Source organism: Thyridium curvatum (assembly GCF_004353045.1).
Source record: "Thyridium curvatum strain D216 chromosome Unknown NODE_33_length_396248_cov_80.180210, whole genome shotgun sequence".
Classification (NCBI taxonomy): Eukaryota; Fungi; Ascomycota; class Sordariomycetes; order Thyridiales; family Thyridiaceae; genus Thyridium; species Thyridium curvatum.
In genome coordinates this window covers 63,322-86,980 of record NW_022156788.1, presented here as the reverse complement: position 1 = coordinate 86,980, position 23,659 = coordinate 63,322, and the positions used below count along the sequence as shown (strand labels likewise).

General features: G+C 54.4%; 8 protein-coding genes across 8 annotated transcripts; all 8 read right to left on the bottom strand.

The window, feature by feature from the left end:
* Positions 1-5,367: 5,367 nt before the first annotated feature.
* On the bottom strand, positions 5,368-5,968 carry E0L32_005996 (uncharacterized protein; the record flags this gene model as incomplete). The annotated part of the gene is made up of 2 exons (XM_031140581.1): positions 5,368-5,881; positions 5,952-5,968. The coding sequence occupies 2 exons, from the start codon at positions 5,966-5,968 to the stop codon at positions 5,368-5,370; spliced, it is 531 nt and encodes a 176-aa protein (XP_030995236.1).
* A 560-nt stretch (positions 5,969-6,528) lies between these two features.
* On the bottom strand, positions 6,529-7,169 carry E0L32_005995 (uncharacterized protein; the record flags this gene model as incomplete). Its single annotated transcript, XM_031140579.1, has 2 exons — positions 6,529-7,084; positions 7,159-7,169. 2 exons carry the CDS (start codon positions 7,167-7,169, stop codon positions 6,529-6,531), a joined length of 567 nt encoding a protein of 188 aa, XP_030995235.1.
* A 1,861-nt stretch (positions 7,170-9,030) lies between these two features.
* Positions 9,031-10,110, bottom strand: E0L32_005994 (uncharacterized protein; the record flags this gene model as incomplete). Its single annotated transcript, XM_031140578.1, has 1 exon — positions 9,031-10,110. One exon carries the CDS (start codon positions 10,108-10,110, stop codon positions 9,031-9,033), a length of 1,080 nt encoding a protein of 359 aa, XP_030995234.1.
* Positions 10,111-10,734: 624 nt separating this feature from the next.
* E0L32_005993 (uncharacterized protein) lies at positions 10,735-13,863 on the bottom strand (the record flags this gene model as incomplete). The annotated part of the gene is made up of 6 exons (XM_031140577.1): positions 10,735-11,151; positions 11,394-11,408; positions 11,470-11,766; positions 12,120-13,154; positions 13,229-13,607; positions 13,712-13,863. The coding sequence occupies 6 exons, from the start codon at positions 13,861-13,863 to the stop codon at positions 10,735-10,737; spliced, it is 2,295 nt and encodes a 764-aa protein (XP_030995233.1).
* Positions 13,864-15,451: 1,588 nt separating this feature from the next.
* On the bottom strand, positions 15,452-17,294 carry E0L32_005992 (uncharacterized protein; the record flags this gene model as incomplete). Its single annotated transcript, XM_031140576.1, has 2 exons — positions 15,452-17,121; positions 17,219-17,294. 2 exons carry the CDS (start codon positions 17,292-17,294, stop codon positions 15,452-15,454), a joined length of 1,746 nt encoding a protein of 581 aa, XP_030995232.1.
* Positions 17,295-18,966: 1,672 nt separating this feature from the next.
* E0L32_005991 (uncharacterized protein) lies at positions 18,967-19,920 on the bottom strand (the record flags this gene model as incomplete). Its single annotated transcript, XM_031140575.1, has 1 exon — positions 18,967-19,920. The coding sequence occupies one exon, from the start codon at positions 19,918-19,920 to the stop codon at positions 18,967-18,969; it is 954 nt and encodes a 317-aa protein (XP_030995231.1).
* An 890-nt stretch (positions 19,921-20,810) lies between these two features.
* Positions 20,811-21,143, bottom strand: E0L32_005990 (uncharacterized protein; the record flags this gene model as incomplete). The annotated part of the gene is made up of 1 exon (XM_031140574.1): positions 20,811-21,143. One exon carries the CDS (start codon positions 21,141-21,143, stop codon positions 20,811-20,813), a length of 333 nt encoding a protein of 110 aa, XP_030995230.1.
* Positions 21,144-21,745: 602 nt separating this feature from the next.
* Positions 21,746-22,438, bottom strand: E0L32_005989 (uncharacterized protein; the record flags this gene model as incomplete). Its single annotated transcript, XM_031140573.1, has 1 exon — positions 21,746-22,438. One exon carries the CDS (start codon positions 22,436-22,438, stop codon positions 21,746-21,748), a length of 693 nt encoding a protein of 230 aa, XP_030995229.1.
* Positions 22,439-23,659: the final 1,221 nt, after the last annotated feature.

Here is a 23,659-nt window from a genome sequence, read left to right as displayed (position 1 = left end):
ATCTCTCAAGACACCGCTGGTCACATCTGGGGAGTCGGTTCCATCCAAGAGAAGCCCAACCTCATCTGCACCATCCGATCCTGTGCCAGGTCTTGTAACTCTGTTGCTTGGGTCAAACCCAAGACGGCGAAAGTAGCCTGCTCGTGCTAGGTACTTCACAATGAGCGTCCCCGGAATGCACATGGTGATCAGAGCCACAATGGCGACAACGGCTTCAGTCGATAAGTGCATATGCCTTGATGGGCTAGGTGTTTTGAGCAAAAAGAAAACGGTAGAGCGTGTAGCAAAGCAGACATTCTGATTTGAAGGAGCGACGTCTTCTTTTTAAACACAGGGTCTGCTGACCAGCTGGTGTCTGCTAACCAATCAAGCTGGTCATGATTCCCAAAAGGGTATGTCCAGGATACCCCTGGATGGAAAACGCGGATCCCACCATGCCCCTGGTATGCGTGTCGCAGAACACAAGCGCAGCAGTGTCCTGTTTAGGAGCATGGCAGTGTACTTCAATTAGTGAAGACGTAGCGTTTTTGTGGGCTATTCAAAAGGATGTCCACACACATTAGCTGCAAAGCAAGCCACCGAATGTCGACAGCCGACTGGAAGAGACAGCAACGCGACCCGCCGCAACCCGCAGCGCCCCAAGGGAGTGCAATCAAGGTCGAGAGCCCAGACCTAACGGAACATTTTGGCCTCATAGCAGGCGGTATAGGATACCACCGACCATAAAAAGACTTTAAAAGGCCGTAGCAAGGTCAGCATTTTTCCTGCGTTTGAAGGACTTCGACATCCATGCTGTGCCAAATCAGGCTTAACTTTACAAAAGCTGACAGCACCCCGGGCCGCAACGTCAAGCATGGAACGGCCCTACTGCAGCATGCATGTGTTTCCCACCAGTCTTCTCGGGCGTCATTGTGGAGAGTAGGTAGGATTGGTTTATGATTGACCCACCAGTACCCACCGGTAGGGAAAGCCGCCTGGAGGTGGAGGTGAGAATCTGCCATCTGGCTTGGGGCGACAGGGGGCAAGCGTGGGCAAGCACGGGCAAGCACGGGATTTGGGCGTGCTTGGGGATTCCATGTGGATATCCGCCTGCTGATCTGAGCTGCGGGACGCCTCTGCCAGCCACGCGCCGAATCTTCACACCTCCCTCCCATACCTCGAAGTACCTCGAAGTAAAGAAGACCGGGTTTTATCTGGAGGTATGCAAGTGCAAACGAATTACCTGTTAGTAATCCGTCCACCTTTCTTCGAGCCACTTGTGGCCTCATCCCACCCCTCCCTGTCGCATTTTCACTGGTAAGTTTTATACTTGACGACGATGTGCACGGCATGCTGGGTGAGAAAACCGCGACCGCCCAAGATTCATGGTGCGGTGTCCTGAAACTTGTCACTCAATGTTTTTCAATCAATAGAGAACTTTCCAAAACCGTTATTCTACTCAAACTCTGCTTCTTCGTACCCCATACAGTGTATTATTCTCTCAATGGCGCTTTCAACAGAAGCGACGATTGCCATAATCGCATTGGTTGTCACTTGCATTCCTGGCTCCTTGTTCCTACAGTTCTTCCTTCGACGGAGCCATTGCCGCCGGCTTCGCTCACTACCTGCAAACAGGAGCCACACTGCACCTTATGGGGTTGATAGAGAGTCGATAAACTATCATAGTAATGATCGCTCCCCATCTGTCGATGTTCAGGATCATCCTCTTATGGTGCGAAGAGGACTGTCGCCCCGAGGTCCCCGAGCACTTGAGGAAGGCTACGCACTTCATGTGGGTTTCGGCCAGATGAGAACTATCGAAAGATGTGTGCTGACTCAGATGCTCCGGAGAAGCAATTCCTCGAAGTACGGACTAATTATCCAGACCAGTCGTGAAATGTGGATACTTACTTTCTCCAGACACGCATAGCTTTGGGGTCTCGCGGGCTTGATGAATGTGAATGGCGAGATCAATTTCACGGACTACGAATGCGTGTACGCCTTCTCCTGGTTAAGCATATCAACTATAGATAGGGACAATACCGTATATTGACCCAGTTATATAAGAGCTGTTTTGAGGCATGATGGCACAGCTCATGTGGTATTGTTTCACCAGTGTGGACTTGTGTTTAGTTTCATCCGAGGAGCCAAAGTCGGTCCAACGATGATAAAGACCATTATGAAGTAGAACATGAAAGTCCCGTTTTCATCATGCATCATACCTAGATTACCAGGATTACTTACGTATGTTGCCAAGTCACTACTCATTAATGAAGACATTGGCTGTGTTAGTGACATGGAGGCGATGTCAGTTGTCAAGTAACTATGTGGATGGAAAAAGACTTAGCAAGGTCTTTAGCACCCTCCTACCGTCTCCCATAGTCAAATCGTCGAACTTACAATCTTCCATAATTATACAGGCAATCCGCCTCAATTGAACGTTTGCTCATTCGTATGATCAAGATTCCTCCATCTGATACACTCAAGCCCCAGCGCCACTCCTGCGGACAGAGTTCCGTCTAGCTAAATCTCTGTCGACGACAATATCTCGAGGCAGTGAGCACTCTCCGGGAGCCCCATTATTCGAGACGACAAAACCACAAGCCCTGTACCCGTCTGAATCTCGCTTGTACGAGAATACTACACATTGACAATCGTTGCGAGGATGACGCCATTGGCCGTTTCGATAGATCCCCGGATCTCTCCCTCTGTCGGGAAGATAGCTCTTTCACGTCACCAGTTTCGGAATGCTCATTATCCGAATCTGCCACCGCAATGTTGTTTCCATACAATCTTATCTGGTACCGCAGCAGGGAGAAGAGCTCGTTCATCCGCCCTAGGCTCCTCCCAGCTGTCTCTGGGATGGTGACCCACACCAAGAGCCCGCAGAGGATGGCGAGGTCGGAGAATATCCAGAAAGAACCGGCATATGACAAGCTCCCGGCTGACCCTGTCAGGAGCATGTTTGGTAGCTTTGCTTATTACCGTACGCGTTCAGAAAGTGGATGCACATAATGAGCGATGTGGTTAGATGCGGCCCGGATCCGCAGCGGGAGCAGCTCTGCCGTCAACAGGTAGTACTGCCTCGAGTTCCAGCCCATCGCAAAGCAAGACATATGACAAGCTTGAATGAAACCATATAAACCAATGCTTGCTCAACAGCCAATTCTCTTGGCGACACTACCTGGAACAAACGCGAACAAAGGAGGGAGGCAATACAGCACAGACTGTCTCGGCTCTACTGATTCACGAGTGGACGAGGTGGCGCAACTATCAAACAGGGCATAAGAACTCAAAGTCTGCCAACAAGATAGACGTCATAGCAAAGATTTATAATCTCAAGGCCATCCATTGATAAGCTTCTCCATCTTCACCTGTCTATCGAGTTCCTCAGCCAGATCCTGCAATACTTGATCCCAATCCTGAAGGAGCTCCCGACGCACATCGATTAACAGCTCGACCAGCCTGTACTTCTCCGGGGCATCAAGGTCTCCTGGCAGCACTACTTCTTCCGACGACAGGTCGTGAGTTGTGATCCAATATTCATTGGCATAGGTGATGTCCAGTTCAATCTAGCGAACACGGTCTTTCTTTGCGTTCAGTTCGGCAGCTTCTGCTCGAACCAGGGCGGACAAGAGGGGCTTGGTCTTTCTATACAGGTGTGACTCTGCTGTGCTGCGAGCCAGCGGGTCGCCTTGCCGGTAGAAGTTATGTTCGATATGCCAATGATCCCAGAGATCGTCGGCCCGATCGACATCGCAACTCCAAGGACAAGCTTGGATGTTGCAGAACGCGATTCCGTTGTGGGTATGGGCCTTTTTTATATGATCCTTGGCTGACGTGGTGGCAGGCTGGCTGCAGACACTGCATTTCGTGCTGTCATTCAAGATTTAGCTGTGAAACTCGGACAGCAACTTTTAGGATGCTATGGCTCAAGCAAGGACGACTTACGGGTCTATCATCTTATTTCGTTGACGAATTACAAGATTCGTCTCCATGAGGTAGAAGAATAGGGTGAAACTGCGTTGAATGAGAATGTTGGTGGATAGGAATGGTACGGTGGATTTGTTTCAGGTTTCTCATGGTTAGAGATGTCCTCGGAGCCAAGTATTTAAAGGGGTTGGGATCCTTCGACCCCGTGGTTTAACATAGAGAAGCCAAAGTGAATGTGCTTAAACCGAGGTGCGAATTCACCTTGCAAGGGATGGCTTTGTTTGAGCAGCCCAGTGGCCTCGTCATACTATGCTTCGCCTTTCCATAAAGCGATTAACCTCCATGGTGGTGTTGAACGGATTTTCTGGAGCCCGCTAGATTGCACATCAGATCTGCTGTTTCGTGTGTCTACCTGGAGTTGATTACAGAGAGTGCGCGAATATCCATGACTACTGCTGGGTGGTCTCCCCAAGTCTCCAACCCAACTCATAGCAAAGGGATAGCAGGGCTTGCAGGACGACATTATGTAAGCCAAAGACAGCCCGGATGCTGATACGGGTTGATGTGCAAGCTCAATGGCCATATGTCGCCTTGTCAGAACCACTCCAGGCTTAGGACAGCATATCAAGGACCGTGGTTAGCATGGCTAAACTAAATGCCGCTGGAACATATGAAGGCTTTCGATAATTTACCATGCAGATGAATATGATTTTGGGTGGCTTCATGGTTGCAATAAGCATCATGTTTACCTGATTCACCAGACTGAAATACCTTCTGGGCTTGTGTTGAGACACCACTTCTTTTGGCCGGTCTTTGTTTTGCTGCCTTCACACATGAAAAAGAACACTTGAGGCATTTACCATTGTGTTTGCATCACAAAGTCACGGGCCTTGATGCTTTGCTTGTGCGTAGATAAACGCGGTCTGAGCGTCAAACGTCTTTGTGTTAACGTACAAGTCATGATTTCCATTGGAACAATAGGATGGTAAGCAACCCATAACTTCATCCTGGGCAGGACATACGGAGGGACTTGGTGCTGTGTGCCAATTGAAAATGCAAGCCTCACGGCTTTGGGGGCTTGTGCTTGGAGGCCATGGCATGAGAAGCAGCTTCGCTGATGGTCCGAGGGCCCATATCATCGGAGAATTGCGGCCATTCATGTTGCCTTCCGACTAAAACCCTCGCAGAGCAAACGAAGGCAGTGTCTGCACGTATCCTGCGCTTGCGCCACACAGGAGACATCACAAAGTCGGATGGTTCCATCAGATGGAGAGCACTCGTAGAGAAATCATAAGATGGGCCAGGTGTGTTTGAAAGGAAAAAGTGCCGAAAGAATGGCACCGAAAATCAATTGCTAATCTACAGCCCCAGGGGTGTAACTCTCCTGTCTGTTCTTTATTCTCCTCGGCGTACTCCTCCTCTTGACCATCATCGTCCTCTTCCTCCCGCTCCTCCTCACTCCTCAATCCCCCGCCTACCTGCCTCATCCTTCAGCCAGTCCATGGCTTCGGTCCACTTCCTCGAAAGGTCCCGGATGTCGCCTAGCTTGTTGGCGAGCCACTTGTCGGTGCGAGTCTTCAGCTCCCGCTCTTCGAGAGGCTCTCCAGCAACGGTCGAAAGACCGTGCTGTGAGACGAAGGTTGGGTCCACCGCCGCGATCTGCTCCTCGAACTCGCGAGCATTGTCCTTCTGGGACTCCAGTTTGAGGTATTCCTCCTCAATCAGGTCGAGCAGGACGAGCTTCTCCAGCCGCTTGAGGTGAGACTTCTTCGAAGTCCCCTTGTTCGGGTCGCTCGGCTGGTAGTAGTAGTGCACCCGGACGAGGTGGTCAACGACGTCACGGTGGCGACCTCCCGTCCATTCGCACCTGGCAACAGGGCAGAACACGGTCTCGCCGGCGACATGGGCCTCCTTGACGTGCGGCATGATTTTGTCGAAGTATGGAGTGCCACAAGGGCACTCCGCGTTCCTGTGGCAGCACTGTTAGTTTCTCGGCTTCGGAGTCAGGTAGTCCTGAGGGTCGAAGCAGCAATACTTACGGAGCAGGGGCAGCCATGGTTCGGTTTTCTTTCAAAGATCGACCAGCGATCTTGTCTTTGTGGATGGGGGAGGTAGGTTGGGGGCGGCTGCCGAAAGATGGTGATGTTGTTGCCAGAAAAGAAGGTCGAGTCCGCCGAGTTGTGGCCTTTTTATATCCGTCTGGTGCGAGCCTCGCGGGGACTCGGCTGGCAAAACATCGTGAGACAATGGAGATGCCCACCGGGACCGCATTTCTATCATTGGCCGCACCGCAAGAAAAGCGGAGAGTGGCATTGCGGTGCCTAAGCTATTCACCCAACAATGGTGGCAGAACCTATTGCGGTCAGTGTGTCTGAAAATGTGCAGGCGAGGCAGCCATTGCTCAGAGCCATATCACAATTGATGTCTTGCTGCTGGATAGACAAGTCAGCAATTCATTGTCAGGGAAAAAAAAGACACAACCATTGCTTTGGACCATACTCATTACAATTCCATAATACAATTCCCTAATGCTACTTGTTCCGGAAACCAGCGGAACCATCCCTTTTCTCTGACTCCAGCCCCAAGCACCCATGTGACCTTGTATCCCATCCCAAATCAACCCTGGTTGTCAGCTTGTTGTTGGGCCTGAGCTTTGTTGCTGATGACACAGAGGGTCAAGGCTGCCAGGGTACCGTCCCAGTCCTGACTGAGCTGGGTCCGAGCTCTGATCACCTCGTCGACCAACTGGCTTTTGGTCTTGTTGAGCAGGACGTGCAGCGGCTCTCCCGGCGTCGTCGTCAGTCCATGGCTCGGGACATACCCCGGCTGGTATGTGGTGATCTCCGCCTCTAGGAACCGGACACGAGTCTTCCGCGCCTCGAGCTCGCTGCAGTCGTCGGTCAGGATCTGCTCCAGGACCTCCCGCACCTTTCGTGACAGGTGGGATTCGTCGGTGCTGCGCGCCTTGGGGTCTCCGGGCCGGTAGTAGTCGTGCACATTGCTCCAGTGGTCGAACAGCGCGTCGGTGCGCGCGAAGTGCGTGCTCCAGCCGCAGTTGGGGACATGGCAGCGTAGCACACCAAGGTGCAGGTGGTTGTCTTTGATGTGCCTCGGCCACCTGGCCGCGACCATCACCTCGCCGCACCAGGGGCAGCCCGCATCCTGAGGAGCCCTGTTCACACAAGTCAGATCCCGAGTTGCCAGTCATGGAGGATGAGCACAGGGATTGTTGAACTTTGTACTTACTGCGATGCCATTGCTGTCAAGCTTGGAGACACGCACCGGCCAGCGAAGACTTGACTTGGAGGGATGACGGAGTCAGGGCTCTTGTGTCGGCCTGTGCCGGAGTAGTAGAGGACGTCTCCTTCTTCGCCTTTGTTGACAAAACCCGACCGGCACCCGTGAGGATGCGTTGGCGCGCCTAGACAACCACCGTGGGTACGTTGGCGCGTACTGAGGCACCCACAAGCTGGAACGGTCACGAGGGGGGTTGGGTTGGGCAGTTGTTCTTGGAGCTCTTGAAACCGGCGTAAAGATGACGCTTGATCACTGTCGAGGCCAGAGGGCTGGACTCTTCAATGAAGGTGAGTGATTGTCGTGAAGGCGTTCGAGAGAAGAGGGGTGAAACTCGGGAGTTGATATATTTATGGTGGTGTGGTGGACGAGATGTATGGTGATGTGGTGGATGAGATGACTCCAACTCCCAACACAAGAGGGTGAAGACGGGTTCAGGAAAGAGTCCGAAGAGAGTAAGCTTCAGAGTGAACGTTGACTGAAACGAGGCGGGTTGAGATGTGCAATATGCCCAGGCCAGTGGGTGGTGTTGATGTTTGGAAATGAGTCCAGGTCCAAGTTGGTGGGGAATTTCTGTTCGATTTATAGTTTTTTGCCAACGAAGCCACTCGTTGTGAGAGCCTTATCCGAAGTTGTCCCAGTCAACCGAAGATTTCCCAGTCAACCGAAGTTTTCCCAGTCAACCGAAGTTGTCCCAGTCATCCAAAGTTGTCATCCAAAGTTGTCACCCGAAGATCTACCGGCTTCACTGCCTTTCCATGAAGAATAGCAAAGATGATGCAAGAAATCGCGTTTGTTATCCACCAGCAAGCAAGCCAGTTCCTGGTCAAAAGCACACCAAAGGTCTTTTCACAATACAGACTTCCATCTGGCACATCATATCCTGCTCTCAAAGTGAAATCCCATGAATTTGATAGTCATCGCTGCATGGACAAGCATGCCCATGCAGTACATCAAATGTGTGCTCCACCAATTGATGTGCAATGTGCCCATCAAAGGTTTATGCAGACTTTGTCATGACTCCAGCACTCCGAGAGATGTCAGAATGTAGTTTCACGATCATGCGTGTGTATGACACGATGTGTGCTTGAGCCCTGGCGCAATGCTTTACCAAACCTCAGCATGGGCAGAGTGACATAATGTTTGACAACCCGCGAGTCATATCATGGCCAAGGACGGTACGCAGTTTGGCAATTCTTGAATTCCTGAAGGCAAGGAATCAGCCCGCTGAAAACACTGTATCACCGCAAGCAACAGTTCAATTGGCCCAAGGCACATGGCGACCTTACCAGTTTCAATGGAGAGAGAAATGGGAAACAACACTCCGGTTATTTGGCCCTGAAAAGAAGATTTATTGTTTCTGCATTCAGTGCCTCTTGCGCAGTATATCAAGCAAAAAGAAAGAAGGAAAAAAGCAATTCAACTCCGCCCGTGTGCTGCCCAAAGTTCCATTTTCAGACCCATCTCGCCCTTGTTATGCTTCGAATACGTGGTCGTTGAGTTGATTCTCTGCCGACCGAACACCCCAAATCGTATTGTTGTACCATTTCCGTCTACCCTTGGCTCCGTAGGCATGGCACTCGAGCATCAATACCAAACACTTATCGTCCTAGCACCACCCACAGAAACGCCCGGAAATCCCAACGTGAACGCGACGACCTGTAAGCTGGATAGAAAATGCTAGGCACTGCTGACACAAAGCCCAGTCGCAAATGACTCGCGGGAGTCTCACCGTCAACCAAACTTCTTCACAGCAAACGCGATGAATGCAAACTTTTTCCCACACTCTTCTCTGCCCGTCTCCCCCAGCCAGCATTGCCCTTCTCAGTCCCGGAGAGCAACCGCGAGCTCCACGAGAGCCCGCAGGTGGTCGTACTCGATCCGGCTCATCGTGCCGTACTTGGTCCTCAGCTCGTTCGCCGGCGACTCGTCGCTCAGCAGCACGGCGGCAAAGAACCCGTGGTCGCCCTTGGCCATGGGGATCAGCTGTCTGATCATGTCCCAGGCCGTGAAGTGCGGGTAGTCGCCGAGGCAGGAGCCGTCCTCGGCGCGGCCGACAATGATGCGCTTGCTGGCTGGGTTGTACGACACGATGGCGAGGAGGTGTTCGGGCCGGGGGTCGACGGGAGCGACGGAGGTCAGAGGGGGTGGCGGGGAGGAGTCGCCTGGAGTGGACTTGATCCTCTTGTTATTGTGCGGCGGGTCTGTCTTGCCCGAGGGCGTCTGGAGGCTGTCGCCCTTTCGCTTGCGGGGCTTGGAAGGCTTGGAGCCTCTCGGCGTGCGCTTTTCACGGTTGGGGCAGTCCCGGGATTGGTTCTGAGTGTCGGACTTCTGTCCCGACTTCTGTGCAGACGAGCCAGAGGGCCATCGCGGGTTAAACGCACGGTCCAGAGGGCACGACTCAACATGATCGAGGGGGGGCGGCGAGTCGCGCGAGGGAGGGGCCGGGGCTACGACACCCGTCTCGTGCCTGAGCAGGTCCGGAACGAGATGTTGGCTCAGCATGTGGTGCTTCCATGCCTGTCGCGTGTTGAAGGTGATGGAGCAGTCGTGGCACTTGGGGACCTGGCCGTGTACAAAAGCGCAATTGAGTTTGTGGTGTTGAGCGCAGTCATCGACAGAGGTGATGACTGCATTTAGCTGGTCGGCCTTGAGGTGGTTAGAGCACATATAGCAAGTCGCGCCAAGGTTATGTTTGGACTGGGCGAATCCGCAGATGGCGAGCATGTATTTCTTGACATCGGAGTAGCTCGTGTTTTTGTAGGTCTGGTACCGCTCGTAGACTGGCTGGTGCCGAGCGTCAAAGCGAATGTGCACGGGAAGCACTCGGGAATGTCTGTTCTTTCTTGCCATGTCCGTAAGAGGTTTCGGTGGCTCAGAGGGTGAGTTGGCAGGAAGGGGCATGGCGAGGGGTGTGGATGAGAATACGGGGTTTTGGATTGGGGTTCCGCTATCGAAAGTCGTGAGCGGATGTGATCAGGATGAAAGTGAGGATTTCCAGCAGGGAGATCGAAGGGGAGAGGATACGAAAGGAGGTGTGTAATTTCAGCCTTGAAGAGAGCAGCGGATCAATTTTCAAGGCGCGAGCCAGCGACCCAGATGAAGTTCGCTGGAGATCGTGAAGCCAGGAGGGGGTGCAAGGAGTGAGAGGAGGCTGAGGAAAGAGTGCGGCCACGATGTGGTGGAAGGATTGGGGCACGGAGGGCTCAGGTCGAGGAAATCAGATGTCTGGATTATTGATGCCTCTATGGGCCTCACTACGGTTGAAATGATTCATCTTGAGAAATGACTGTCCTGATTGAGGCATGGCTTCTCTGCATCCCCTGACTCTCCTGTTCAACTTTGAATGATCATGTAACAACGCATCGCCACTGATATGAAAGCATGATACCGCGCGACCTCCCTTTGATAATGCCCGAAACCTCTTCGCGATACCCAGTATCCTACCCACCGAGACTCAAGCATCAGACGTACGCAACCCCATTCGAGAAATCCTCCAAAGCCGCAACTAGCTCCGTGATCTCACCCCTACATGGAGTTCAAGAGCTCGATGTTCTCTCGCAGAGCCTTGTATTCGTCTTTTTCCATCTGCACAAAAATGGTTTTCGGCTCTCCCACTTTTGGCCGTGCTCCCGGGTCAGCTAATAGCTGGATCATAGGTTTGAGTTGTTTGATCGCGCTCCTCGCGGAGAGCGACATAATCCCAGCCGTCGAGTTGATTCCGCTCATGGAGCCTATGATGATTTTGTGTCGGACCTGATCGTACGACGCAACAACGATGAGGGACTGGGAGAGCTCCGTCGCGACGGAGGCAGGCTGAATAGAAATCGTAGTGACGACTTTGGTCATAGCGAGCTCGACTGGGGTACCGGTGCCTTGCGCGGTCATTCCATCTCGCTTTCGCTTCAGCTTAGCGTGGGTGTTAGTTTCCTTGGAAGCCTTGGACTAAGGGTCGGATGCATTGCTTGCCTTGGACTTGGCCTGTTTCTCATCGTCCTCGATCATAGCCGGCACAACGTGGACTGCCATCATGTGGCCCTGCCACGATAGCCAGTCTGTGAAAACGCCCTTACATTCACCGCAGGTCTGAGACCCAAAAGGGCATCTAAGCCTGTGAAATTTGGATACTATGGTACCGGGCCAGGTCGTGATCTTCTCGAGTTCCTCCATGGTAAGGCACCACTGACAACTGGAGCAACAAGCTATGCTGTAGTCGTCGTCGTACAGGATTGTCAAATCAGAGCAGTAGTGAAAGCCGCTTACAGCCAAGATGTACCGTCGGGTCGGGGACTGGAACCGTCCAGATGCAGGGAATGTCTGGAAGCGCTTCTTTATCGTGTCGTAATCTTCATCTACCTCCTCCTCCTCTTCAACCGGGCACTGTTTCCGAGAAATCCTGCGGCGAGACATGTCGCCAGATCCGGGAGGCAGACGGCGAGACTGGTTCGGTACTGTAACAGGGAAAGGAGAGAAGCGAAAGGTATGATGAGGGCAGTCAATTCTCAAGTCGGGATTTGGAGAAGGTGAGTGTCTGGTAGCAGTTCGGGTGATGAAAATGTCCTGTGAGTCGATTCAAAAATGAATGGAACCCTAATGGAAAATGGGGAAAAGGTGGAAGAGGAAAGAGTAGGTAGGGTCCGACACGATTGAACCTGCCAAAAGGGGCAGATGTTGGAGAAAGTGTAGGATACCGACTCTTTATCTCGAATCTGAATCTATGCATCTATCCAGAGTAAAAGCGCAAACCGCCCAAATAAACCAAGAGTAGCGCCATTCGCAAGCCATCTCATCTACACATGGCAATCAGGTCTGTTGTGTACAAGATGGAACTTTTCTACAATCCTCCACTTTTCCTCCGCTCCCCCGTACATCCCTTCACTCCCCCCACACTGCAACATCTACCAGCTCTTGACCTTGGCCATGCTGCCCTCCTCCAGCAGGGCCTTGTGCATGTCAAACGAGTTGAACAGCAGGTGCGGCTCGTGGCCCATGCCCTTGCGCAGGCACTCGGACTCGGCGCGCTCAAAGTAGGCCTTGAGGATGGGCTTGTAGACCTCGTGCGCGCACTTGTCGATGATGACGCGCGCGCGCTCGCGCGGGCTCAGCCCGCGCACGTCGGCGAGCCCGTTCTCGGTGACGATGACGTCGAGGTCGTGCTCCGTCTGGTCGACGTGGGTGCACATGGGCACGATGCACGAGACGCCGTGCGGGTCCGTCTTGGAGGGGCGGGTGGACGGCGTGTGCATGATGGAGTACTTGGAGGAGCGGAGGAAGTCGGCGGAGCCGCCGAGGCCGTTGAGCATGCGCGAGCCCATGACGCAGGTCGAGTTGGCGTGGGCGTAGATGTCGACCTCGACGGGCGTGTTCATGCCGATGACGCCGAGGCGGCGGATGATCTCGGGGCTGTTGGAGACCTGCTGCGCGCGCAGCAGCAGCTTGTCGTAGTAGCGCTCCCAGTTGTCGTAGAAGCGCTTGAAGCCGTCGGGCGAGAAGCGCACCGACGTCGCCGTCGCGAAGTCGAGCTTGCCCGAGTCGAACAGGTCGAGGAAGGTGTCCTGGATGACCTCGGTCCAGACCTTGAGGTTCTTGAAGTTGGACTCGTTGAGGCCGCCGATGACGGCGTTGGCGATGTTGCCGATGCCCGACTGCAGGGGCAGCAGGCTCTTGGGCAGGCGGCCGTGGGCGACCTCGTGCTCGAAGAACTCGATGAGGTGGCCGGCGATGCGCGCCGAGCCCTCGTCGGCGGGGGTGTTGGGCGCGGTCTGGTCGGCGTAGTCGGACTCGATGATGCCCACCACCTTCTCCGGGTCGATGGGGATGGAGGTGGTGCCGATGCGGTCCTCGACGCCCATGATCAGGTAGGGCTTGCGGCGGGGCGGCAGGTCGGTCATCGTGATGTCGTGCAGGCCGTCAAAGCTAGGGATGGCCGTGTTGACCTCGATAATGATCTGGCAAGGGGAGAATCATGTTAGCCGCACATCGCGCACATCGCATGTGGTAGCCATCGGCTTTTCCGACATACCTTGTCGGCCAGCTGGATCAGCTCTGGCGTCGCGCCAACCGACGCGCCGGGAACAATGCTACCGTCGGGCTTGATCTCGGAAGCCTCGACGACGGCGACGTCGAGGGCGGCATTGGGCCTGTCCTTGGTGTAGAAGCCGTAGACGAGATCGACGGGGAACATGGACAAGTGCTTGTCAAAGAACTTGATGCGGCCCTCGTTGATGCCCTTGGAGATGGCCTTGCCGACCTGGTGGGGACTCCGCCTCTCAATCATGTCCAGGCTCGCCCATCTGTTCTCGGTCTCGGCGCCCGACGATGCGCCCACGAAGAGGGTGTATCGGAGCTGGCCCTGGAGCTTGTTCTGCTCGACGTGGTCGGCGAGGAAAGTGGGCATCTTCCTGGTTGCGGTGGGATGACGGGTCAGCTATTTCTGTCCCTCTCTCTCTCGCTGTCGCGACGCATCTCTGCGCTTCAGCGAATGCTCCCACGGGCGCGCACTTACTTAGGATAGCCAACACCGGTGAAGCCGGACCAGCCGATGGTGGCACCGTTGGGGAAGTGGTGAAGCAGGTCCTTGGGCTGGCACAGCTTCTTGAGCATGGAGGGGCGATGGACGCGGGCCTTGAGCGCCGCCGAAGCGATGGGAGAAGCCATGACTGCCGGGTCTCTGAGGGGTCAATTGGGGGGCCAAGTTCAGGGACAAGCAACGACAAGCAAAAGGAAAGGCACACGACAAGGGAAAAAAACAAAAGAAGAGAGAGTGTGAGGTGTGGAGGAGGAGAAGAGAGCAGGGAGAGACAAGCTGCTCCGTATGGGGACGACGACTCGGCTAGCGGCAGGCTAAGGTTTTAAGGATCTTGGGAAGCATTCCTCCCACGCAAGAGACAGTAGAGCCAATGGGCTGGGAGAGGCGCAGAGGGAAGATGGGGGAGCTCTGGACCTTTTCTGGGTCTTGTCGCGATCAGCCCATATCATGCTGGCTGGCTGGCTGGTGGGAACTCTGGGACTTCCTCGGTATTGATGACATGATGATGCGCCTGGCTTTATTCATCCCACCAAAAAGAGAAGCTCCAGTGCTAGCATTGCCTAGCAAAGACCCCTGTCTATCTGTATCTTTCTGGCTATCAAAGGCGCGCGACCGCTGTATTAGCCGCTAATATCTGCGCCCAAAGGCACAAAATACAGGCGCCAAACATGGAGGCGCGGGGCATTCTTTCAGCGTCCACAGGTGCCCTCCATCTGCACTAACAGTGCCACACCAACTATGCCAGTTGCGCTGCTAACCGGACAGACTTGTCAATGCCGGCAACGCGTACCCGGCCGGCCAAAGAAGGCATGTAAAGCAAGCTTGAGCTTGGACCACGGCTCTTTTTTCGTCATTGTTCATCTGGTGATATTTGCGGCGATTAAAAGAGCGGATATCAGGAGATTCATACGGCCCTTTGGCGGCCAGGGATTCAGAACAAGAAGCCGGTGTCGGAAAAAATGACGATAACGTGACTGGTGTCCCTGGGCCAGACAAAGAAAAAAAAGCCAAATGCGACGTCAATCTGCAGCAGGCGCAAGTGACAGGCAGGCGGAGGCTTGATAATATCTGGCGCAGCACTGGGCCGCTCGGACTAAACTCGGCAACTCCCGCTTCCCTTCGTCCGAAGCTGCAGCCTCTTAAGCTCGGCTCCAGCATGAAAAAGAGCCTCAACTGGGGCCACGCAGCCCAAAGAGGACCTGTCACTGCTCCCATTGGACAGCCCTGCGGCAGATCCGGGGCTCCACGACCGGGGCAGGATGACGACTTCCGGAGAGCAGACTACGGGCTAGTGAGTGAGACGAGACCATGCGGCTTGGGTCAGCTCTTCTGCAAACGTCCGAGTTCTCTGAACCACAGCATGTCAACAGAAGCCACAAGAACAGGCAGGATTACACACAAAGAGGTCGGGTTGGTAGTCAGGCAAGTATTGGCAGGAAATCATAATGGAGTTCAATTCACTCGTATCTTCATCATCATAAAAAATAGTTTAAACTCCCCAAAACCATCAAGCTCTGCTCGTAGTTTTGGCTCTCTTCCTCTCTCTCTCTCTCTCTCTGTCTCTGTCTCTCTCTCTTTCACTCTTTCTCTCTTTCTCTGTCTGTCTGTCTCTCTGTCTCTCTTTCTCTCTCTCTCTCTCTCACACACACACACACAAACAAACAGAGACACCAACAAGAAAACTCTCCTCTCCTCTCCTCTCTCATCCACCATCATCTACCGCGTCCAAGGAGGGTCCTGCCGCGGCACTCCGCCACCGGCATAGGCGCTGCCCTGACCAGGGGCGAGCGTGCCGGCCATGGCGGAGAAATCCGCGCTGGGGTCCCAGATCTTGAACGGCGGCTGCCGCTGCCGCTGCTCCGGCGGTAGCTGCTGCTGCTGCTGCTTCCAGGCGCGCAGGTCCGCCATGTCGCCGTATCCAGGGCAAACAGACCTCCTCGGCGGCGTCTGGTAGGCGTGGCCACCGGCCTCTTGGCTGGCGGGAGGGGTGGAAACCTGCTGCGCAGGTGTGGAGGTGTGGGCGGCGGCGGCGGGAGCGGCGGGAGGACGACCGGATGGGTTGGTGGCCTGCGGCCACGACGGCGCACCGCGCATCATGGCGGCGGGGGCGGGGATAGCAGAGCCGACGTTCGTCGTCGTCATTGCCGGTCGAGGGTCCGCAACCTCATCGTCCGCGAGGACGATGGGCGCGGCCGACGAGGAGCCGGGGACCGCAGCCGACCGCCGCGAGGTACGAGCCCTCTTCTGCGGCGGCGGAGGCGGAACCTCGACTACCTCGTCGCCCTCTCTGTTGGCGCCGGCGGCGGCGGCGGCAGGGGCGTCGTCCCTCTTGCGCTTGTTGTTGTTGTTGGCGCCTGCGGTGGTATGGCCACGACCGCCAGCGGCCGTGGACGTTCCACCGCGAGGCGGAGTCGGAGCTCTCTGAGCGGCGACGGGGGGCGGAGACGAAGAGGAGGGTGTGGTGGTGGTGGCGGTTGCGACGGCGGAAGAAGAGGAAGATGTGGCGGCGGCGGCGGAAGAAGAAGAAGATGTGGCGGCGGCGGCGGGAGACGAAGACGAAGCGGCGGGGACAGCGGCGCTGGGCTCGGCGGGCACCCACACCTCCTGGTGACAGTGGAGTGGGTCAAGGGGGTCGAACCCTACCCAGAACTTGGGCCGGACGAACTTTGGGTTGAGGACCCAACCCAAAGCGCTGGTGTAGATCAGCCGGTCCATGGTCTCCTCGTCGAGCGTGCCGGCGCCAGCACCGGCAGACAGGTAGGCGGCGAAGATCTCGCGCCGGTCGGGGACGCCGGGACACTTGCCGTGGTGGGCGTGCACCCACTCCCAATCCATGTTCAGGCTGTTGCTCAGCCTGACCTTCTGCTCCCCCTTCTGCTTCCAGTCCTCGAGGTTGATGCGGGCCCGGTTCACCCAGCTGTTGAGGTCGTGCAGCTTGTCGACGGTCGCGCGCCCGGGCGGCGGCGCGGCCGTCTCCGGGCTGTCGGCGAGCCGCTCCGCCAGCGTGGGCTTGAGGACGGGGTCGAGCGCGCCTTTGAGGCGGCGGCCGCGGGGTGCCGGAGCCTTCTTCGGCTGCTTCGCCTTCTTCTTCTTGGCCGGCTTCTCCTCACTGGGAGGAGGGGTTGGCGGGCGCGGCGGAAGACTCAGGGCGAAGGGCGCCGGCGAAGGCGCCCGGGCCGGGGGCGAAGGTGTGGCCGGCAAGGGCTTGGCGGGCGAGGGCTTGGCGGGCGACGGAGGCGTGACTGCGGACTCCGGCGCGACGACGCTGGACTCGTCTGGTTCGACGAGTGAGTCTCCGAAGAGACTGTCGTTGTCGTCGTCGTCGCCGGGCGCGTCTCCGAAGAGACTGTCCGTGTCGTTGTCGTTGCCAGCGGCCTCGAACTCGGCTGGCCACGTTGTTAGTCACCACCGAAGGAGAAGAGGGAGCAGCGTTTGTGTGTGGGAGGAGGGGATGCGAGGAGGTAAGCGAGAGTGTGAGCATACCCAGGAGATCATCCTCCTCAGTGCTGGTGGACCTGTTGTCCACCGTGGAAGGGGTGGTGCCAACGTCGGAAGACATTGTCGGCGAGGGGGGGGTTGGTGACGGGTGGCCTCTGGCCAAGGGGGGCATGTGCTTCAGTGGTGGTGGTGGTGGGTGCAGGTATCTTTCTTTACGAAAGAAAGAAACTCGTCAAGACGAAGAACTTGTTCTCTGAGAAAGAAGACAACTGCGAAGTCTGAAGCTGAGGAATCGAGAAGAGAGAAGAAAGAGATCAAGAAAGGAGCGAAGATTTTCTTTTATAGCCGACAAATCAACCCTGGTGAACAGAAGCTATTCGCAACAAGTTCCCATTGTCCGTGGCCGACCTTGCGTGGCTATTGTTCCTGAATAGCATTGCGATTCGGCCAATAGGCATTGTTGGTCTTAATTGGCTACGCTAGTTCGCCTGCTATTGTGCATAACCAAACAATGACTTGCAAGTGAGATTCTATTGACAGCTGTGCCACAAGAGTAATGTTGAAGAATGATATATATATAGGCCACAATGGCTCGGCGCTGAGAGCGCTATTGTTGCTGGAGCAAAGATCGGAAAGGATTGGGTTGACTACGGAACTGTGAGATGGGAATCGCCTCTGCTTTATATAGAATCATCAATATTGTTGTCAATGTGGTAATACCTGTTGATGTGTTTGGGCAGCAGGTGAATGGCACTCCAGCAAGTGACCTGGGGCCAAACAATAGGGAACAATAGCTTTTCAGGGGACCTGTGCCCTCTCTGGGCGAAACACATCGACTACTTGGAGTCTGTCAATTGAACGGTAGCACCATTCATCTTGATCACTTTCCACGAGAGCCACAAACACTGGCTGAATGCCAATTTGACTCGCGAGGACTTATTGTCCCATCACCTCCACGAATCCACAAAGACATTGATTGTTGATTCTACCACAGCTCCTGAACTGTGACCTTGTTTAGCAGTAAAACAGTAACGATTTAATGCATGCGCCAATGTTGCCATTGGTTTCATTGCCTAATCCAAGGTTCATCCGCGCGGGCCTTGATGCTGCCGTCTATGGTTCATTCAGCGTCGCTCTTCAGCGGATTTTGAACGGTTCTGCCAGCTATGCAAAATTCAATGGTGTTGAATACTGGAGGTTGCATTGCCATTGGTTAGTCAACAGCCAATGTTCTGAGTCAATTGGCGGTTGAGAACTTCTCTTTGTTGCACACAATGCATTTGATCCACATTTCGAGACATGATCTTGAGTCAAGGCTTCCTTGATGTGCGCCATTGTTCTTTGTCAATAAACAATCCTGTGTCTTGGATGGCAAGTTCGTCAGAATAACAGTGTATAAAAGGAATCTTTCTGCTCAGATGAAACCAGATCTCCAATCTCGGCCGTCTGCACATCACGCTCCGCATAACGGAAAACAAGCATCGCTTCTGCTGGCAGGTACTTACTGCCTCGTTCTGTGATTTCTCAAGCTTGAGCTAGATTTAAATGTCAGGTTGGGAAGATTATGTGTCTCCTCTAGGAAAGGGGAAATCAGTCGCGGCCCGCTGAAAAGAATTCGGTCATAACAGCCAAATCGGCCGCCGCCTTCATGGGACAACCTTAAGCGGAGGTGCCGCTGACATTTTGAATTGAAACCAAAGAGAAATTGAATTAGATAGGCACGAATAATAATTGCACACCAGATATTATATAATTAAAATTCCCACGGATGTATCATATTGCTAATGCTTTCTTCATTCTTGCAGCGCGAGAGGATGCTTCTGAAAGAACTCCTCAAGTGTAGTCAGGCGGCCGCGCGCGAGTTTCTTCCCCTCCTCTACCAGCTTCGCAGACTCTGGTCCCCAGTATCCGAACTCGGCCTGACATTGGAATGCGTCCGCAAAGATGTCCTCAAACACCGGTGGCAGTCCGGCAAAGGCCTTCTTGGCTTCCTCTATCGAGATCTGCTTGAAAATGACGTTCTTACCCGTAGCCCTGGAGATGATGGCGGCGCACTCCTCGATGGGATACAGCGCCTGGGCGGCGCAAATGACCTTGCCCTCCAGTCTATCCGGCTCGGCCAAGATAGCACCGACGAACTTGCCGGCGTCGGCATCGACGTCAAAGTAAGGCATCAGCGTGCTCCCCGGGAACGGCCGGCCGATGACCCAGGTCTCCTCCTCGCCCTCGACCTTCTTGGGCCCGAGGAACGGCTGCAGCGCCCAGTTGCTCATGAAGTAGCCGCCGGAGAAGAAGGCGCTCTTGACAGGCAGGCCGCGTATGTACCTCTCGGCCCTGGCCTTGGACTCGAAGGGGCCGACCCGGGTGTACTTGCCGCCCGAGATCTGCGATGGCGAGGGCAGGGTGCTGAGAATAATGTACTGAGCACCCTTGTCGACGGCGACGTCGGCCATAGTCTTGGCCTGCTCGTACTCGACCTCGGTGCCGCTGGGGGCGAAGGAGGGGACCGTCATGATGAAGACGGTGTGGGCGCCGGTCAGCGCCGCCTCGAGCGAGGCCCGGTCCTCCATGTCGCCGCGGACGACTTCGACCTTGGCGCTGAGCTGCTTCGCCTTGGCCGAGTTGACGTCGCGGGTGATGGCGCGGATCTTGTATTGCTTCGACAGCTCTGGGTCGCTCAGCACGTGGTTGATGACTGAGGCGCCCTGCTGGCCGGTGGCGCCAAAGACGGCAAGGATTTTGGACATGTTGGATGATGTGTGGGGGTCGGGAAGGATGGATCAAAGCGCAGATAGTGAGTTTGATTGCCAGGACAAGTATCTTGAACACGGGACACCCTTGAGACCTTGTTTATATACATTTTGCGTCATTTGGCATTACAAATGCAATGCCATGTCCAGGAAACGAAGTGCGCGCTTCGCGGGCTTGCTTGGATCGGCATCGGGCGAAGGAGAAACCGAACGGCAGCGGTTAACAGTACATTAGTGGGCAAAAGTCATGCTTTGGGATCGATCATATGTTTGTTCGGAAACTTTCTCGACTTAGGCAGACTCGCGAGGGCGAAGATGAAGCTTTTTTATACCTATCATCAAATGGCAGGGATCTGCGCTAACATCTCATTTTCCTAATACGGTCAAGCCTCGACTGGTGTCGTGTGGGAACTGGACGGCGGGAACAGGTGACAAATCTATCCGACCGGCCTTGGCGGACTTCCTCCAGCTTCCGCAGCTGAAACCATTTCCTAGCCAGGACAGGACACATCGATTCCAATCCAAGACTGCTTTGTACTTCCAATACGGAAGCAGCCCTTCTTCCCTTGGCGGCCAACAATCAATAGCTCCAGCGACAAATCCTCAATGAGCGTGACACGGGGCTTCAAGCGCGCAAGTGCGCCATGCCAAGCAGCGCCATCGAAGCAGCCCATCTCTATGACCTTTGTCTCCAGCGCCCATTGTACGGATCAATCTCCCACGCCCCTTCATCTCTTGGTTTAGTATTCAGTCCAGACTCCAGATCCGGCACCGCCGGGAAATGGAGGCCGTGCCGATCCTCGTTTCCGAGGTAAACAGCCACGCCGTGCTGCTCCCCTGTCCGGACGACGCGTCGGAACCACGCGCAAAAGTGAGGACGATACTCTCTAGGCCAGTGATTGGTCAATGAAAATGGTCTTGAGCTCCGGCCGTCGCTTGATCAGGTGCACCAGACACACCGAGGCAACGAAAACAGACCGCTCCCGGATCGGAATATCGTCCCGGTCTCGCCTATCGAGCGTCTCATCGTCCAGCGCCTCGTCGTCCCAGTCGTCGGGCTCGGCGCTCGGCAGTATGTTCCCCATATCCGCGAACCCCATCCATGTACCATGGATGGTCAGCGTCAGCACCAGCACCTCGAGGTTCACCGGCAGCATCCCGACGATGGTGTCGATGCACTCCTGCCGCTCCTCGTCGCCGAGGAAGAAGTACGGGTTCATGCTCGTCTCGTCTCAATGTTCGACTCTCCAGCCTGGTCCTTAGACATGATCATTCTTCGTCCGCCATTCTTCGACCATCGCAACTGAGCTTTAATACGTTTTTTGAACTTCTCCTGTCTAGCTTGTCATTTCCTTGCCCATAGGGCGCAGGAAGTGCACGTTCAGTGGTCATCAGAGGGCGACACGGGCCCAGAGAGAAGAATGACGATAATTAGGGGATGCAGGCGCTATTTAGCATCTGAGGTGCGTCGATTCCGGGCTGCGAGCCGCCACGTACTTGTCCATCAGCACCCTCTCAATTTCACATGGCTTGCACACCCGAGCCGCTGTGCAAGCCGATCTCTCACAGCCTCATTTCTATGACATCAATCATAATCCACTCGAAAATACTTGGTAAGAATGGAATTCCATTGGACTCTACTGGAGTAGCTACTCTAACGTCACCCATTATGTCCTCTCGCCAATCTTTGCTCCATGTTAACATCAACATCAAATCCCAGCCCACCAGAGATTTCCGAAAACAAGTAGTGTACGTATGCCATGGACACTAAGCCCCGATGGTGTAAGTGTGGGCTTTCCACCAATTGACCAGGTCTACCCACCTATCTTGCCATGGGCGGCATAGCAGGGCGAGGGGGCATTGCTTGGGCTGGACCACCTGCCATGCCCATTGGTCTCGCTGGAAGATTCGGCATCGGTCCTGGCCTGCCTCCTCCTAGCGGACCAAAGGATGGCAACGTTTTCTCTCCATGTGTGATCTTCCAGAAGGTGTAAAAGCTTTGGCAGTGGTAGATAAATAACAGCCCAATACTAGCCCACTGCAGACCCTGAAGTGTTGCATCGATATGGACGGTCGCTTCAGTCTTTCCATTCGAGATGGGTGCAGTACTGAACTCCAAAGCTTTGACTGTCTCCAAGGTCGCGAAGCCTGCAGCGATTGCAAGACCGAGAGCGTACTGTCCAAATATCATCATGGTCACCCCCCAAGCGGGGACTCTCGTTCCAGTGGGCCCAGATTCTCTCTTCTCCAATCGGCTGATGTTCAAGAAACACACAAGGCTGAGAAAGAAAAAGACTCCAGAGCCTGCCAAAATAGCATACTGCACTGTGGTCTGAAACGAATGTGCCATGACAATAAGGTCGGATAAGTCAGCTGTCGCACTCTCGGCCCGAGGTTTAGCTGTCGTAGCTTGGTTCGAGGTAGGAAAGAATTGTTGGTAAAGCTGCTCGTTGCTAGAGGCATAGGTCGGACCGCAGGTGAAGCGACGACCATTCAGTACAGACGACACACACATCCCTTCCCCAATACGAATTAGCAATGGGACAAGACAAGAAAGAGTAAAACTTACCATAGTAACCAACTCGAACGACATGGTCAACGGAACGAGTTGACTTCAATTCAACCAGGTATATATTAGAGAGACCTGGTGAGTTGGAGATGCACCCAGTCAGGACCAGTACTGCCATGGGATCAGCACACACGCTCAGATCAGTGTCTGGTAGTAGGGGAGATGACGCACTTTGGGTCAAAAAGATGCCGACGATGACCGGGAAGAGAAGAATTTTCGACCAAGATCGTTCTTTGCACGTCAGTGGCAAGACCAATGCATACGGGAAATTTAAGTGAGTCCAGGGGCCTGGCCTTACTGGAGGTTAAGCCCGGCAGCTGGGCCATTTTCATTTATGGTAGGATCAGAGTAAGGAGGTAAAACGATAGTCGTCGAAAGAAGAGCTTGTGTTGAGTAGAGTTCAGTGGAGTAGATCAGAGAGGTGTGAGTTATTCATAAGTGGCTAGTTTGACGTCAAACAAGATTTTGACAGGCGACTTGTGGGAAAATATATATACTATACTACGCACGGCGTCCATCTCGTTGTCGTAGACTCTAAGAGGTGTGAATGGAAGCGCCTCGTGCTAGGCTGTGAGGGCTGTCCCCTTCCAACATCATGGGCATTACCGGGTCTTCGCCACTGGATCCGCTCATGGCCGGGCCGGGGGCTACCTTGGATGGCCGAACTGGCCGGGACGGCGGCGGATATGACTCGACCCACTTCAGCGCTTCCGGGAACCAATAGCGTCTAGCGAGAAGAACCAACACAAAATAACAACATCAGAATAAAACACTAGCTAAACTGTTGGTTCTCGAGATTTTCAGGTTTGCAGCGCCGGATGGCTGAGTAACTTGAATGTTCCGCAGGATCGGACTTGGCGTCAGAGGACTTCTTCAGAGTCTGTAAAGACAGAACCTAGGGTCAAATCATGAGGGGGATTACTGAGACTGAGATGCATACAGTAAGTTCTTCCAATTCTCCAAGTTGCTTGCAATTACAGATGTGCTAAGTGAATCTATCCATGACTTGACCATTGCTCAAGGCTGAAAATGGGCGCCCAACATAAGAACTCACACACAAACTTAATCCAAATCAGGAGCTCATCCCGAGGTGGTGCTGCCGCCGCCGTAGCGCGGTAAAAGTTGTCCCAAATTGAGCCTGGTAGTGGTGGAGCCGATCAAGGTGAA